Source organism: Thalassophryne amazonica, chromosome 8 (genome assembly GCF_902500255.1).
Source record: "Thalassophryne amazonica chromosome 8, fThaAma1.1, whole genome shotgun sequence".
Classification (NCBI taxonomy): Eukaryota; Metazoa; Chordata; class Actinopteri; order Batrachoidiformes; family Batrachoididae; genus Thalassophryne; species Thalassophryne amazonica.
The window spans coordinates 114,788,889-114,804,488 of record NC_047110.1 but is presented as its reverse complement, the minus strand read 5'-3'; the positions used below and the strand labels follow the sequence as shown (position 1 = coordinate 114,804,488).

The window sequence follows — 15,600 nt, the reverse complement described above, 5'->3', positions numbered from 1 at the left end:
ACCAAATTACACACAAACCGGGAGCCACTCATGATTTAAAGTCCTAAATGAGGGTTAGTGGGGAAGACTGAACAGTTTCTCACAAAATAAACCTGTGATTTGTAAAGAGAATGAGACTGACACTCATGACCCTGTGGATCAGCAGCTCAGATTTACAGATAAATGGTTTTTATTTTGACCACCGAATGTTGAAGCATTTTAGGACGTGGTGTATTTTTCTGACCCCATTAACTTTCAGGGTTCCGGCCGGCTCGTGACCTAATTTAGACATGTACCAGGCAACACACAACAGAACCCGTCCACCAAATCTGGCTGAGTTGGGTTTCATAGGGAAAAGGTTTGTTTTTTTTTTTCTCCAGCCCCCAGTAACTTTCAGGGTTGCGGCCTGACCATAACAATATCGTTTCATGCTTTGCTCCACCCACAGCCGCACCCTCATGGCAAATTTTGAGCAGATCAGCCCGTCGACTGCTGAGGGGTTGAGAACCCGCTGTGACAGATGCACAGATACGTACCAGCCATTATTATGAGACATTAAATTGTCATTATTCTTCTTATGCCTATAGGTGAAAGCCACAAAATATCAGCTTTTTCTTTGATTCCAAGTCACTTTTTTAAAATGCTGCATGACGACTAATTTATCAAAACTTTTTTTTTTTACCTCAGACATCAGAATTCGAGGTTGGGAATGACGTCACACCCACGATAAACGCACTGCAGCTTCCACACACAGTTGGAAAACAAACTGGACGCCTGAAAGATTTTAGCACGTCGACTGCGACGGAAACACCATGAGCTTGAGACGCTCTATAGAAGAGGACAAATCGTCTTTTAATTTACTGCTCAGTTTGTAGCGTGGTGAAGCCAGTTGCAGTTAGCAACATTTACCAGCTTCCAGTCGTGACGCTAGTCATCACAGCGACGTTAACGAGCACCAACACAAATATGGACATCCTTTAGTTTCTGACGAGACCCCCCCCCCCCCCCCCCCCCCAAAAAGTCACCAAGGTTATGAGACCTGGTGCCGCAGACCGAACGGTCCACCCCTAAAAATCAGTCCGCTCTGTCTTCACTGCACACGCGTCATCTCGGAGCTCAGCAGCTTGTCTGAGACCGAGTCTCTTCACCCAAACTGATCAAATGGATTCATGTGATTATTAACCATCAGATGACAAAGTAAAACCTCTTAAATCATTCTAAAGTCAGTTTGAAGCAGAAAAGAGGTGATAATCAGTGAACCACAGCTGATGCATGCACAATGCGCGGTAAAGGCAGGTGGACTGATTTTTGTGTGGGAGTCGTTCAGTCGACGACACCGGAAGTCTTTTGGACAAAGAACAACTTTGACAAAATGCAGGGAAAGTGGCATTAAGGACGTCATTTTGTGCATTTGTCTTAAACCGTTTCCCCTTCCTGGGAGTCCACAGGGACTCGATCAGAAAACCCCAAAATGAACATCTGCATCAAATAATTCTCTCAAAGGACTAACAATCAGCGTCTCCTAACCAGCTTTTGTGCACACAAGCCTCAAACTCCACAAAAACAAGACAGGCAGCATTTCTTCAGCAGGAAATTAATTTAATTGAGAAATACACAAGAGAAAGTTCGTTTGAAATGTCTGAAGGCACCAGAGAGTTTTTATCCAAACGCCCAGAATGTGACGTCAGCTGATCTCAGATCATCAGCCCATCTGTGATCAGCTGATCTCAGATCATTGGCTTTGATCCAAGATCAGCCAGCGGAGTCAATAATATCAGTGTTCTGAAAAATCAAACATTTTGGACAAAGTGCGTCATTTTCCTGGAGCGTCCAACAGATTAATATCAAAGACTGATTAATTCTACATGATTGGAAAATCTAACGTGTCATACAATCAATCAATCAGAGATAAGCAATGCTTGATTTTAGGATATTTATAAACAACATATCAAAGAGGAAACCGAAATATAAAACTTTTTTAGAGGGGTCGTGTTCACATTTCAGCAGGTTAATATGGATCATAAAGTGGTTTGAAATCTGATTATGAACTTTAAGTCAAAAATACTGAAGTGATGCATAAAAAAACCAAACATCTTCAGGTCGCTCGTCTCTGCCTGTTGCTGGAAATGGGCATGTCCTCTGAGGTCACACGGCAGCTGTGACGCAAGTAAACTTTCTGCAGACACACTAAGAATTTAAAGCAACAAGTAACACTTATGAAAAAAAAAACATTACATAGTAACAAGAAAAAGGTGATTCATCAGTGAACTGTGAAATATCAAATCTGTAAAAGCTGCTGCTGTTTCTCATCAAGATCCAAAGAAACCACATCAGCAATCCGAAAACTCTGAAAGACCAAAAGAAAAGAACAAGAGTTAGACAGAAACCATCTAAAGCGTTAAACGCAGTTTTTTTTTTTAATGTAACTCCAATTAATCACAAAGTGTTGAGAAGTCGGTCAGAGTTTATTCCATTTCATTTCGTTTCCTTTTTAAAGAAACGCTGCTCTGGAGTCATGTGACCTTCGATATGACACGGAGCAGAAAACAAACACGTTAATGTGCACGTTATATACCTTCAATCTGCTCCTTTACGCTTTATTAATTTAGAAAAATCAAAATAGTTTTATGTGGCTCATTAATTCCACTTCATGACTGAGTTAGTGAATGAAGTGTGAAGTGGAACCAGAAATTCTAAGTGGGGGGGGGGGTCATCACAATTGGGCAGTCTGCTCATTTGTGCAATGACAACATAATACTGTCACTGATATTTAAAAAAATAATTTACTAGCACAAGCAACTTTTTCCATCATGAATATGAACATAACGTCAACTTTGCAATTAAAATATTCATAAACCATATCGCTCATTACTTTGTACAAGACGATGAAGTGAGTGTTTTTGTAACTGTTAATGAGACTGAGTGAAGACACACAATTATTAAACAATAACTTCAAAGTCTCAGTTTTTTACCGTTTTCTTTTTTTGTATTTTTTTTTCTTTGCATCTTTTGTTTTCTTCTTTGCATCTTTTCTTTTAATGTATGGTGGGTGCCTCCCACCCCCCACCATACAAGAATACACCTCTGCATTTAACCATCATAATAACATTTATACAATCCAACCACAAGGGGCAGTGGGCAGCCCCACAAACCCACCACACGGTGCGGGATCGTAGTAGTAAAACTAAAACAGTCAGTAATATTGACTGAATGTTTTAGTTCTTAAAAATAGTCTTTAATTACAATGATGATTATGTATAAAAAATTTTAAAATATCTTCACAAGTGTACCTGTACTCCGCGTGGGGGGCTTCTGTCCCCCCCCCCCCCCCACCCCTTCTGGCTTCATGCCTGTAATGTCTTTGAAAACAGACACCACAACCACAAGAACTCATTCATTTATGTGGAAACTCGACCTGATTGGCTGGAGAGGTTATATCACACACACCATCCATCAGAAACAGACCCACAGCAGCACTGACGGAGGGCAGCGTCTGTCACTGTCTGCAAAAACCTTATCAAACAGAGCGAGACAGATCTGCACATTTACCAGTTGTGTGAAGAAAATAAACTTGGTGTTTATATGACGCAAAGAACAACATTAGCGTGCTTTTAAAACGAGCGGCTCCGTCGTGTAGCAGCAGTGCTGACTGGCTGCTCGCTCCACTGGCATCATGCAAAGGAACCAAGTGAGACGAAATGCACACTTATTTAGTGACTTGGGTTTAATTGATCAGATACCGATTCATCAAATGTCACTTTGACTGGGCTGATTCTGAATACATCACTGGGCTCGGGACATTCCTATTTGTGGGCTGTTTGGTGGCTTCCCTCACTCATCTTCATGCTGCTTTAGAGAGATTTACCAAACTCTCTAATGATTTATTTAACTGAACTACAACAGGTACAGAACACTTGGAAACATCTCCAGCAATGTTTGGACCCTTAAAAACAGGAACCAAAAAAAAACTATTTCCTGCAGCTGATTTTTACCTCAAGTCTCAACTCAGTCTGCATTAAAGGTTCATCATTAGTTATTTTTCAGCTCCAGTACGCTGTGATTGCTCTGTTTTACAGGTGATCACAGCATACTGGAGTTAAACAATAAATACCAGAAATCATCATCTCGTTTTATGCACCAGAAGTCTCTCAGTTTCCGAGTCGATTTATGCGCCTGTCCTCACCTACAGTCAAGAACTTTGGGTAAAATGAAAGAAGAAGATCACAGATATGAGCAGCAGAAATGAGATTCCTCTGTCAAGTATCTGGTCTTACATTCCTGGACAGGGTGAGAAGCTCAACTATCTGGGAGGGACTCAGAGGAGAGCCGCTGCTTCTTCACATCGAAAGGAGCCAGTTGAGGTGATTCAAACATCTGGTGAGGACACCTAGGGAAACCTGGTGGTCTGCCTATGGAAGCCTTCCAGACACACCCAACTGGGAGGAGACCTCGGGGAAGATCCAGGACACGCTGGAGAGATTATATTTCCCAGCTACTTTGGCAACACCTTGGGATTCCCCAAGAAGGGTTACGGGACTTGGGCATGGATAGGGAAGAGTGGAATGAGCTGCTTAATTTGCTGTCACCATGATGCAGAACTCAGATAAGCAGCAGAAAATTAATGCATTAAAAATCTGTGATTGGCAATAATGACAGAAACAATGCAGCGTCATGTGTAATTTGGGGGTATTTGGGATATTTTCAGGGTCACTGTCTTGCTGACTTTCATTTTTCTTTCCAGGGGCCTGACACACCCATGGCTGTCACTTACAGCACCTTCACACATTTTGGTCTGTATTACCAGCAGTACCCTCCCCCCCTGCTGCCCAAACCTGGAAAGGACAATGTCCGTCTTCAGAAACTGCTCAAGCGGAGCGCCAAGAAAAAGTCTTCTGTTCAGGTGTCACAGTCCGTGGCGCCGTTCCGCTCCAGCCTTTCCCCTGTAGATGAAGCCAGTCCAGACCAGGAGCACAGTGACCACTCCACCCCTCCTAAGACCCCTGAAACACCACATTATGGCGTCCCACAGCACCCTCGCTTCGCCATCAGACCGCTGTACCAACATGTGGCATCCCCTTACCCACAGCGAGCAATGTATGACAAACCGGTGAGGTTCTCACCTCAGACAGCAGCGATTCCATCACTATCTTTCTCACATCAGGTACTCACAGGTTCTTACCTGGTTGGAGCCTCACCAGTTCAGGGGCCAGTCGCCCAGTCCCCAGGATCTAAAATATCTGTCCCAAGTTCCTTTGTGTCTGAGGTGACAGTATTGGCTGGTGAAGACAAAGTAGCAGCTTTTGCTGAGAGCTATTCTGGTCTAGAACCTGCTGAAATGGTGGTCCCACAGCAGAAGCACTCGAGACTAGGTCCAGTTCCTTTTACAGCAACAGGAGGTCAAGCTGTGACAAGACCCCTCACTGTGTTGACCCCCCTCATCAAACCAAAGAGTCCTCGTCCAACGTTTAAAGCAACAGAGCAATCCAGATCCCCCAAACCAATGTTTGATGTCCCTCAAATTAGGATGTACACGGCGAACACGTCGTACTATGAAACATCCAGGACACCGCCGGTGTTCGACACCCCTGAGTTAACGTCTATTGGCAGCACAGTACCTCCAGTAAAAATACTGACAGAAACGCCAAGAGGTCTGACTCCAACAACTGACATCCAAAGAGGTACGGCACCAACGCCACCATCTCCTCTGTTGGGTGCAGATTCCCAACCAAGAAGGAGCTCAGAAGCACAAAGAGGAATGACACCGACCAAAGAAATGAGAAGAGCTCCACCAACAGAAGAAACAAGCAGAGTCATAACTTCAACATCTGATGTGAAAAGAAAGATGCAAACATCTGAAATCAGAGTGAAGACACCAACTTATGAGTTTGAAGCATCAAAAACGTCCACAGGACGCCCCAGGACCCCAGCAAACTATGTGACACGGACAACCACGCCCGTCTTTGAAGTCTCAAAACCCAATCCTCTATTATTTGCAGTAATACAAAGCACTGCAGATACGGAGAGACCAGAACCACCCAAACTGGAGTCTGCTGCCAGCAGTTTGACTGCCCCCCTCAGTGTGGAGCCCGACTTTGACAAAAGAACCCCGAACGGTGACGTTCACATTGACGTGGCACCAGCAGAGTCACTCGTAGTGAAACCAATCCAAGAAAGTATTACGAAGCTCGAGTCAGAGCCTGAGCAAACAGTTCAACAGATCCCAGCTGCTCAGCTGGGACCGCAAAGGCCTCCAAGTCCAACTGAGCCAATGTTACCAGCAGCAAGTCCCTCTGGCTACCAGAGGTCTAGAACCCCAACATACGAGGCATCAAGACTTATAACTGCAGCAACAGGCTACAAAAGACCAAGAACACCTACACGTGGCTCATCGCCCTCAGGCAGGTCCCCTGTAGCATTTCAAAGGCCTAAAACCCCAACTCAGGTGACCCAAAAATCAAAGTCAGCATATTGTGGACTGACACCGGCCGAGTATGCTGCTTATGGTGGAATCAAAACTTACTCACCAGCATTTGGTATCACAGCATCTAAGACACCTTCTCAGGAAGAGGTTAAAACTTCAGGAGAGGAGCCAACACAATCTAAAATACCAAGACAGGATCCAGCCATGAAAGATGAAACCCCTCTACAAGATGACAAGGGCCCCGGCACCCCGTTAGTTCCTAGTATTGTTGTTGTCATAGAAAGAATAGTAACGCCACAGGAAATCAAGGTGGCGTCAGATCAGCCTGCAATCCAAGAAAAAATAAAACTCGGACCTTCAGCGGCAGAGACGAAAAGTGCCGAGAAACAGAACGAGGCAAAAACCGCTCATGAAGATATAAAACCAAAAGCTCTGAAAAGAGTCAAGACCCTCTGAAGGTAGTAAGAAAACTTTTAGGCAAGGAGAAAGTCCAAAGTGCAGAGAACAAAGATGGAACTGAGAAGAAGTCTGAAGTTTTAGATCAAAAAGAGTCAGTGGAGAAGAAAATGGAGCCTGTCGAACCACCAAGACCTGAGACCAAAGAGAAAGCAAAGTCGGCCACGGAAGCCAGTGAGTCGCCCCCAGCAGCTGCACTGCTTCCGAAAGCTACAAAAGCAAAAGGCGTCAAGTCCACACTGAGCGGTTGGTCTCGACTCAAGAAGCACATGGTGGTGGAGCAAGAGGAGCCCAAGTTTCCAGACTCGGGTATTCAGAAGGAAATGAGTGAGCAGGACCAGAGTGAAGACAAGAAGGCTGATGGGAAGTTGGGTGCCAAACCCGGCTCTCAGGAGGACGAACAAACCAAAGGCACTCCAAAGGCAACCAAGATGTGGGACGCTGTCCTCTTCCAGATGTTTTCTACTAAAGAGAGCATCATGCACCAGATTGAGCTCAACAGGAGCGAGGACGAGAAGGAGGAGGAGAAGAAGGGCAAGGTCAAAGAAGTGCCCTCGTTTGTGTACCGGCTGCCTGTGCTGCTCTTTAGTCCGAGGTTTGACGCCAAGAAGCTGAAGGAGGCGGCGTCCAGGCCGGTCACCAAGATCTCCACCGTGTTTGAGATGGGTCTGATCGGGCGCAAAACCAAAGACGAGGAACCAAAGGACTTTAACCGAACGGCGAGAGGGTTCACTGCTAGTTAAACCCCAAAGGTGCAGCGTGTTTAATGTACAGGCGTGTAGTCAGAGAAAGACGCTGGGACGGCGAGACGCCGGCTGCTGTCTACTTAGTTTGAAATAGAGCCACAAATGTCTTAAAGTCTTTATGTTGTAATTAAACAGCTTCTGCTTTGTGATGTCATTTCATAATAAAGCTTTTACATCTTTCTCTTCTTTTATCACATTAAAATATAGATTAGAAATTAAATTCATTTAATTTAATATAATTATAAAATAACAGATTGCATTAAATAATCAGCCTGCTGTCTGCACAAGTCGCTCAGTTAATTAAATGGAGATCAGCGTTTTAGTTTTTCATGAAAAGGAGTTAAAGTGAAAACCAACTGAGGACACAAGTCACCTCAGGGTGCTTAGGGTTTGACCCTCACCCAGCCCACGAGCAACACACTGCCAGCAGTGAGGAAAAACAGCCTCAGCAGGTTTTGCTTGTAGGAAGAAACCCGAAGCAGACCGGCCTCAGTGGGGCGGCCACCTGGTCTGATGGTCAGTGGTGTTTGGTGACTCTGTCTTTGCCGGAGAATGAAGGTCCAAGTCTTTAGGGTCCTGGTGCTGCCTTTCAGCTTGTCAGACTTTGACTCTAACGGGTGCCCGATGGTGACTGGACGTCTTTGGTACCAGGTCTCTGTGGAGGATCCTTGGGTCCATGTGGTGTTTTTCTCTGGACATGATCTAGCACACAGGTCCCTCAGTGTTGAGGACCCCAGAGACTGGAGAAGGTCAAGGACATGCCCACAGTCCCCCTGGCTGCAGTGAGTAGACTGTTCCTGTGGAGCGGTTGTGGTTGTCATCCAGGACCCACTGACATGCTCCCTGATCCAACACATTTGTTCTTTGAATTATTTTCTTATAACACACGTCAACCTATACGGATTGTCCGTAAATTATACGGATTTTTCCGAGTTTCAGAGTCATATGGACGTACCAATTAGATTCTTACAGATGTTCAGGGTTTGGTTTGCAGCGGTCTTGTTGCAGTCAAGAAACGAGAATCGTCCTCCGTTCCATGCGTTTGGAGTCGCGCAGCTGCATGGCTCTCTGCTGAGAGTCCAGTCGGAATTAATAACTTCAAATTGCCGCTTTACAGTGGTGTCAAAAGTACACACATTTGTTACTTAAGTAGAAGTATAGATACTGCAGTTTAAAAACACTCTGGTAAAAGTTGAAGTATCAACTTGACCTCTTTACTCAAGTAAAAGTGAAAAAGTATGTGCTCCAAAACCTACTTAAAGTATAAAAGTATAAAGTAACCTTAAAAAAAAAAAAGTAGATGCCACTATATGAATTGAACGCTTAATTTAAAAACTGATTCGTTCTACATGTGGCCCAAGACCCAAAACCCAAAATTACTCCCCAACACCACCTGCACGAAAATGTTTCAATTCTAGAAGCTCTGAAATGCAATCTGGGACTATTCCAGACGATAAACTGGAGTGAGTGCAGCATCCATTTAGTGAAGGAAAAAAACCCCCACAACTTTCCTTATGCAAATTCATTCCAGTAGTATTCTGCTCTTACTAGGATGCAGCAGTTTTCTAGTTTGGCAGAAAGTTCTGGAGTAAATCACTGAAGAAATTAACAAACTGAAAATATGGTTTGACCAAAACAAACTGTCATTAAACTTAAATAAAACAGGGATGAAGTGGAGGTATGAGAGTCACTAGGTGTTCACAGGAAACATTTATGTATGTATTTATTTATGTATGTTCATTGTTAGTTGCTTTTATATTTTCTGTTGTGTTTCTATTCAGGTTCTTTTTGCCTCTTTCTCTAAAATTGTATATAATAATCATTAGATTATTAATATATAAACAAAAATAAATTTAAGAAATTACAATTTGAAAACAAATGCACCCGAACGCGATGAGAGCTGCAACTACTTAATGCTAAGTTTTAACATTGAAAATGCCATAGACATGCTAACGCGTTAGTGTCGCTCCCATTTTTAAGTTATAAAATACATCGATCAACTGTTTCAGAAGACCATAACAGGTCGGTTTAACATAGAAAAGGTAAATAATACTCACAGAAGTATACTCTTTAGGGTTTTAGCGGGGGAAAATTAAGCAAAAGAAAGAATAAACGAAGCAATAGGTCGAAGCATTGCTTCAATCTGCGAACCACTGCTTCGATTGGTTCACGGTTCAAAGCAAAGCCGCGCTGCAGAACAGTTGATTACAGGCGCACATGACGTGAAATATATATAAACATTAAACTGAAGCCAAGAGTAACGAGGCTGTTTGTTTTAAAAATGTAAGGAATAGAAAGTACAGATACTTGTGTGAAAATGTAATAAGTAGAAGTCAGAAGTAGGCAGAAAAATAAGTAAAGGAGTAAAGTATAGATACCTAAAAAGTGTACTTAAGTACAGTAACGAAGTATTTGTACTTCGTTATTTGACACCTCTGCCGCTTTAAATAAAATGACACCTCTTTCCAAATGCAGTAATACAGAAAATAAACTACTAAAACGTTCTTTTTTTCTTCCCAAAATGAGACGTCCTGTGTTCTTTATGAATTAAACTGATGCTGACGTGCAGCACAGTCAGCTGTAAGAGCTCAGCTCAGATATATGGAAAGACATTCATGCCAATTATGTCTGAAAGGAAATGCTTTTGACAAAAACTACAGATTTTGTTTATTAATATTTATGTCCAGAGATCAAGGATCCACCATGTAGAGTTTATTATGTCCAAAGTTTAAGGATCCAGTGACCAATTTCATATTTATTTACTTTAAGACTCAGTAAAATGTTGTTCAATTCAATCGGCTTATAAAGCGCCAAATCACAACAAAAGCCGTCTCAAGGCTCCTCACACAGAACAGTTCAACATAAATTAAAATAAACAAATAAAATTTAAAAACAGAAGTAAAAGAATAAAACAGATAAAAAAAAAGTATTCATAAGAAAGAGAAAAATAGGCTTTAAGGATTGACTTAAAAATGTCCACAGACTCCAACTGCCTCACGGTCGCAGGAAGACTGTTCCACAGAGCAGGTGCACGATAAGAAAAAGCTCTTTGACTCGCTGAAATAGAAAACCTGTAAAGCCTACTTTTAGTACACAAAAAATATCAAGATGTATCGATAAGGAATCAGATTGATAAGCGGAATTGATAATGATATCGATATAATCTTATTGATACCCATCCCTAATAAACGCACGGGGTGAAGTCGAGGATCATTGACATGCCCGTCTGCAACATCGGCACTGGTGAGGCGATTGTCGATACACTTGATGAAGTTTTGAGGTATGTTTTATTTTGTTCATTACATTTGATTTATTTTTCATGATTTTATTAATGTATTTCCACGAGTGACACACAGTTCTTGTTTCTGTAAAAAATAAATTTGACATATTCCGTTCTATAAAATTCATCTTGACACATGAATACTAGATCTCTATTGTTTGAAATTCAACTGTGGAGGAAAAACTAATGATCCTGACTTTAATGTCATTGTGGCAACTCATAATATGTGGACAAAAACCCAGTTATGTGACACCGCTATGTGGCTGTGTGTACTGTAATAAAACTGATTTTGGTGCGATTTGGAGGTTAGAAGGATTTTGTGTTGATTTTATGGATTTTCTCACTTGGTTATACAGGTGGACCCTCAAAGGGGTTGACATGTATGTTATAAATACCTGCAAACAAAACTGATTCATTTTCAGATCCATTTCTGTGTCAGCACAGAAGAACTTAAGAAAACGAGCCAACGTGTTGAGCGGAGCCACTTTTGAACTGCATTTACTTTTTTCTCTCAAAATTTAGCAGAAACAAGAAAACTTGCAAGAAATTTTATGTGAAATACTCAAAATATTTAAATGTGATCTGACACTTAACGAGTTTTCATTAAGAAACAGGTGCTGAAGAAATCATTTTAATTATTGGCATTTACACTCTAAATAATATTTTTTTAAGTTATTGCTCAAATTTAATTTAATTCTAATTACATATTTAAAAAGTTACTGAGTTCATGTATTTGCTGCAGTGACATCATTGATGGGGGCGTGGCCAGGTGACCTCTCACCAGACTTTCCGTGAGTGAATTCATCTCCGTCCTTGTCCACGCAGACCTTCTCATACTTGCCGTGACCAGTGACCACAAATTTGTATCGTTTGCTGCCTGCTGAGCCCTGAAGAGACACGCTCGTTCAGTTCAAAAGGTCAAAGGGCAAACAATAGTATTTCATGACTTCTGGAGCGTCAGACATTCAAGACAAAACAGCACATCTCCAAGTTTTGATTTCTAAGATTTCAAACTGGGCAACATAAAAAAAAAATAGCTTGAAATAAATTTTAGAAAATAAAGTTGTGTTTTAACCTTTGCCCTCTGCCCTGCCCTCCCTGATGAATCGCTGATGATCTCCCACATGTTCTTCTTCTGCATCACATCACCGGGCTTCACGTCCTGTCAAGTCAATGAATAATAGAAAATATACATCAGTCTCCTTCACTTTTGTGACACCGAAAAACACACACACACACACACACACACACACACACACACCTTATTTCAAAAGGTAGCTTTAAGTGAGGTCAAGTTTTTGTTTGTTTGTTTTTACATTTTGTGGTTTGCATAACAACAACAGAATTTTAAAATAATCCTTTTTTCAACCAAAACACTTTGTGACTAAAATTCTTCAACATACAGTTTTGACACGTGTTACTGCATTCTGACACCAGGGGGAGCCGTCAGATGAAGTTTGTTTTTGGGTAAAGCAGTGGATGTGGGCGGAGCCGAGTTTTGGTGTTCACATTCTTCTTGTGAACATGTGACTTTCAGATGACAGGATGATGTCACAACTCGAACATCACTTCCTGTCTGAACTTACTGCAGATCTGCAGGTTGAGTGTCTGCCGCCGCCGCCTTCCGACGTGCTCTTAACCCACTGCGTGATGCGGCTGGACACGCCTACCTTCAGCCCCTCAGCCTCCTGATCAAGAAAGAAAACAAAGAGGATTTTAAAGATCTTTAAAACACTTTCCTCACAAACTGTTTGACGAAACACGAACTCGTCCACGGGTTCGGACCAACACAGAAGAATGAAAATATATATTAGACCTGAAATTTCAGCTTCAATTTGAAACAGTTTGCACGATCGTTTGTTGGACTGCTGAGATTACTGGGAGCATTTTTAGTTTCTATAATAAAGAAAACTAAAGATCCAGATTCCACATCAAGGTTCTAAATTCAAAAGGTCCTTCTGAAGGTTTTTGGTTTGTTTGTTTTCCACGTGGTCATGTGACCATCAAGATGGCAACAACCAGCTCAGCTTGTGAGAGTTATTAAAACAAGATGTTTTCGAATATCTGGACGGCGCAAGTCAACGAGACGTGACGGGAAGCTTCTGCAGGACGGGCGCCGGTACAGCGCCACCTGCTGTGCGGTGGCTCTTCTCACCTTACAGGAAGCTGCTCTGGCAGAACTTTGGCTTAGAGCTTCTCCAGCCTCAAACAGGTTCTTCTTGGAGGCCACGACCTCCGGCGAGCTCGGCAGGTCGATAAGCGCCACTTTCGCGATCCGAGCCTCGTGGGACGTCTGGACAGAAAACAAAAAACAAACCGTGAGGTCAGGCCCAGGACAAGAGGAGTGCTGCTTTATGACATCATTTTTCTCTTTGTTGAGGAAGAAGCTTCAGCAGCGGCTGACTGGAGATACTCATCTGGACGTTCTCTCCTCACAGTGTCTTTGTTCAAGAAAACATGAAGTTCAGACTTCGGTTGCAGCAGATTTCAGATTTTGTGTTTTTGCTTGTGTGAGTGTGACCTCTGACCTCCACCGCGTGGGCGTACTGCTCCAACTTGTCAATCTTCGGCAGCAGACCGAGAGGCTGCGACTTTTTCAAGCTGTTACTGTTTCATGCAAAAGACAAGAAACAATGAATTAAACCACAACGGACACGATGCACCACAGATGAAAAGAGTCACAGTCACCATGGCAACATGAAACTTCAGCATCAATTTTTTTTTGTTTTTTTTTTTAATTTTCATGATCTTTGATTTCAGCCGTATTCTGCAGTCTGCGGGACCGAGAACACAAACGTCCTCCGGAGCCGTGATGACGCGGCTAGCTTAGCGTTGTCTACTTCTCAGGACCGTCTAAAGCATCTCCTCTTTCACCTGAATGTCGACTCTGAGGATCAGTTTTCAATTTGTTTTGGACAGAAGTTTATAAAACATGCCAATGTGGCTAAACGGACATAATGTCACCATTTTGGACATAACGGACTGTTAGCGGATCAGCGGTGGTCACCAACCTGCCACCGAGCTTTAACGCCTCAGTTTCCCGGCCTACTTGTCAAGTTTGATGAATAATTCTGTTTTGTAGTTTTGCAGTAAATGTTGGCATTTGTGTCATATGTGTAGCTGACATACGGCCCCGCCCACAACAGCAGCGAAAACCTCAAACTCAGGACTTAAAGAGACCCAGATCCCCTGCCTCCTGGATAATCCCAAAATGTTTCCAGACCTGAAGTTTTGTTTAAATCCTATCCTGAGGTCTCCTCCCATGTCAGCAATCGCCCCCAAAAAACATCCAGCAGGAGGTGCCCTAACCACCACTGAACCAACAAACTGACTCTCCAGCAGGGCAACTTGGAGAAACTATGGAATTTGTTTTAGTTGTTCACTTAATGGCAAGTCCAGAAGCCCCTCATCCTGTGTCTTAGATCAGGTCTAGACACACCAAACCTTGTGCCCGACGGTGAGTCCAGAGGACCCTGGCCCTGTGTCTTAGGTCACGTCTAGACACACCAAACCCAATGCCTGACAGTGAGCCCAGAGGACCCCGGCTTCATGGCTTCCTGATGAATGAATGAATTTGTCACTGGTTCCTGGAAGGGGTGGACTCACTGAGAACAAAAAAGCCTTTGAAGAGTTTGAGAATTTGGAAATTTACCCTCCAAAAAAAAAAAAAAAAAAAAAAAAAAAAATTTCATCCAATCCAACCTTTGTACATTTTAACTCTGTGATCTTTGGCTTTCAAAGTTTTGTACATTAGATAAATATCTTTGACTTACTGACCCAAAACATTAGAAATCCCCGTTGGACCAAGAAGAAGCTGAAGCTGTCTCCATGTTCAGTCATTTCAGATAAAATCGTACACTTTAGTGTCTGAAGCCGCTGAACCTCAGAGGGACAGAAGAAAACCAGCCACCTGCACCTGGTCGCAGTTAAAACCAGTCACAAGTCAAACCTGATGGCTGACCTTTGACCCTGCTCAAACAGCCTCGGGTCAAATGTCGGTGCTCCAGTCCTGCAACTGGGCTCAAGTCAGAGTTCAATATGAGCCTGACATGGTCCAGTTACACCTGGGTTGTCATGACGGTAATGAAATAGATAACAGATCAGAGATCAGATTCCACAATTTAAATAAATGTCTGTGAAAACCTCAAACCTTCAAGAGGTCAAACAGTGAACTCAAGCTACAGAATAATCAAATCATCGTTAATCCTGTTATCTTAAGAAGAAGCTCAACACAGCGCCATAAGATGGACGTTCACCTTTTCTTCAGCGAGCGGCTCAGGGACTCCGTTCTCTCAGAGATCTGAAAAACAAAAACAGGACTGAGGTCAGTTTTCAGCATCACTGAACAGAATCCAGCCAGCCAACCTTCATCAGATGTTTCAGAACCACACCCAAGATGGTGAAGGGACATGCAAAACATCATGGGTAAGACTGAGCGACTATCACCACATATTGATAATTTTGGAGAAATTCAATGAGGAGATTATTATTTTCTCTGCAAGTTCAGGTTCGACCTCAGGATTTAAACATGAAGACCAGAGTTCCACCTACTGACTGATTTTACAAATGGTTCATCTTCACTTTCATGGTCAGAAAGTTCTCGACTTCTCGGTCTTCAAAGTGTTTCTCCACTCAAAGTGACTTAGTTTCTTCTTTAAGAACTCATTTTCAACCATTGTGAAGACTAAGAAGTCATCTAGATATGTGCTGGATGGCCA

General features: G+C 42.6%; 1 protein-coding gene across 1 annotated transcript in view; it reads right to left on the bottom strand.

The window, feature by feature from the left end:
- Nucleotides 1-1,564: 1,564 nt before the first annotated feature.
- The window catches only part of lsp1a (lymphocyte specific protein 1 a), a 59,161-nt gene continuing 45,125 nt past the window's right edge, over nucleotides 1,565-15,600 (bottom strand). Inside the window, exons 7-13 of the mRNA XM_034177327.1 lie at nucleotides 15,139-15,182; nucleotides 13,411-13,489; nucleotides 13,038-13,175; nucleotides 12,469-12,570; nucleotides 11,958-12,044; nucleotides 11,664-11,769; nucleotides 1,565-2,326 (exon numbers count right to left, since the gene is read on the bottom strand). Of these exons, the coding sequence (XP_034033218.1) occupies nucleotides 2,310-2,326; nucleotides 11,664-11,769; nucleotides 11,958-12,044; nucleotides 12,469-12,570; nucleotides 13,038-13,175; nucleotides 13,411-13,489; nucleotides 15,139-15,182 (573 nt within the window). The 3' untranslated portion in view covers nucleotides 1,565-2,309. The remainder of the gene's footprint in view (nucleotides 2,327-11,663; nucleotides 11,770-11,957; nucleotides 12,045-12,468; nucleotides 12,571-13,037; nucleotides 13,176-13,410; nucleotides 13,490-15,138; nucleotides 15,183-15,600) is intronic.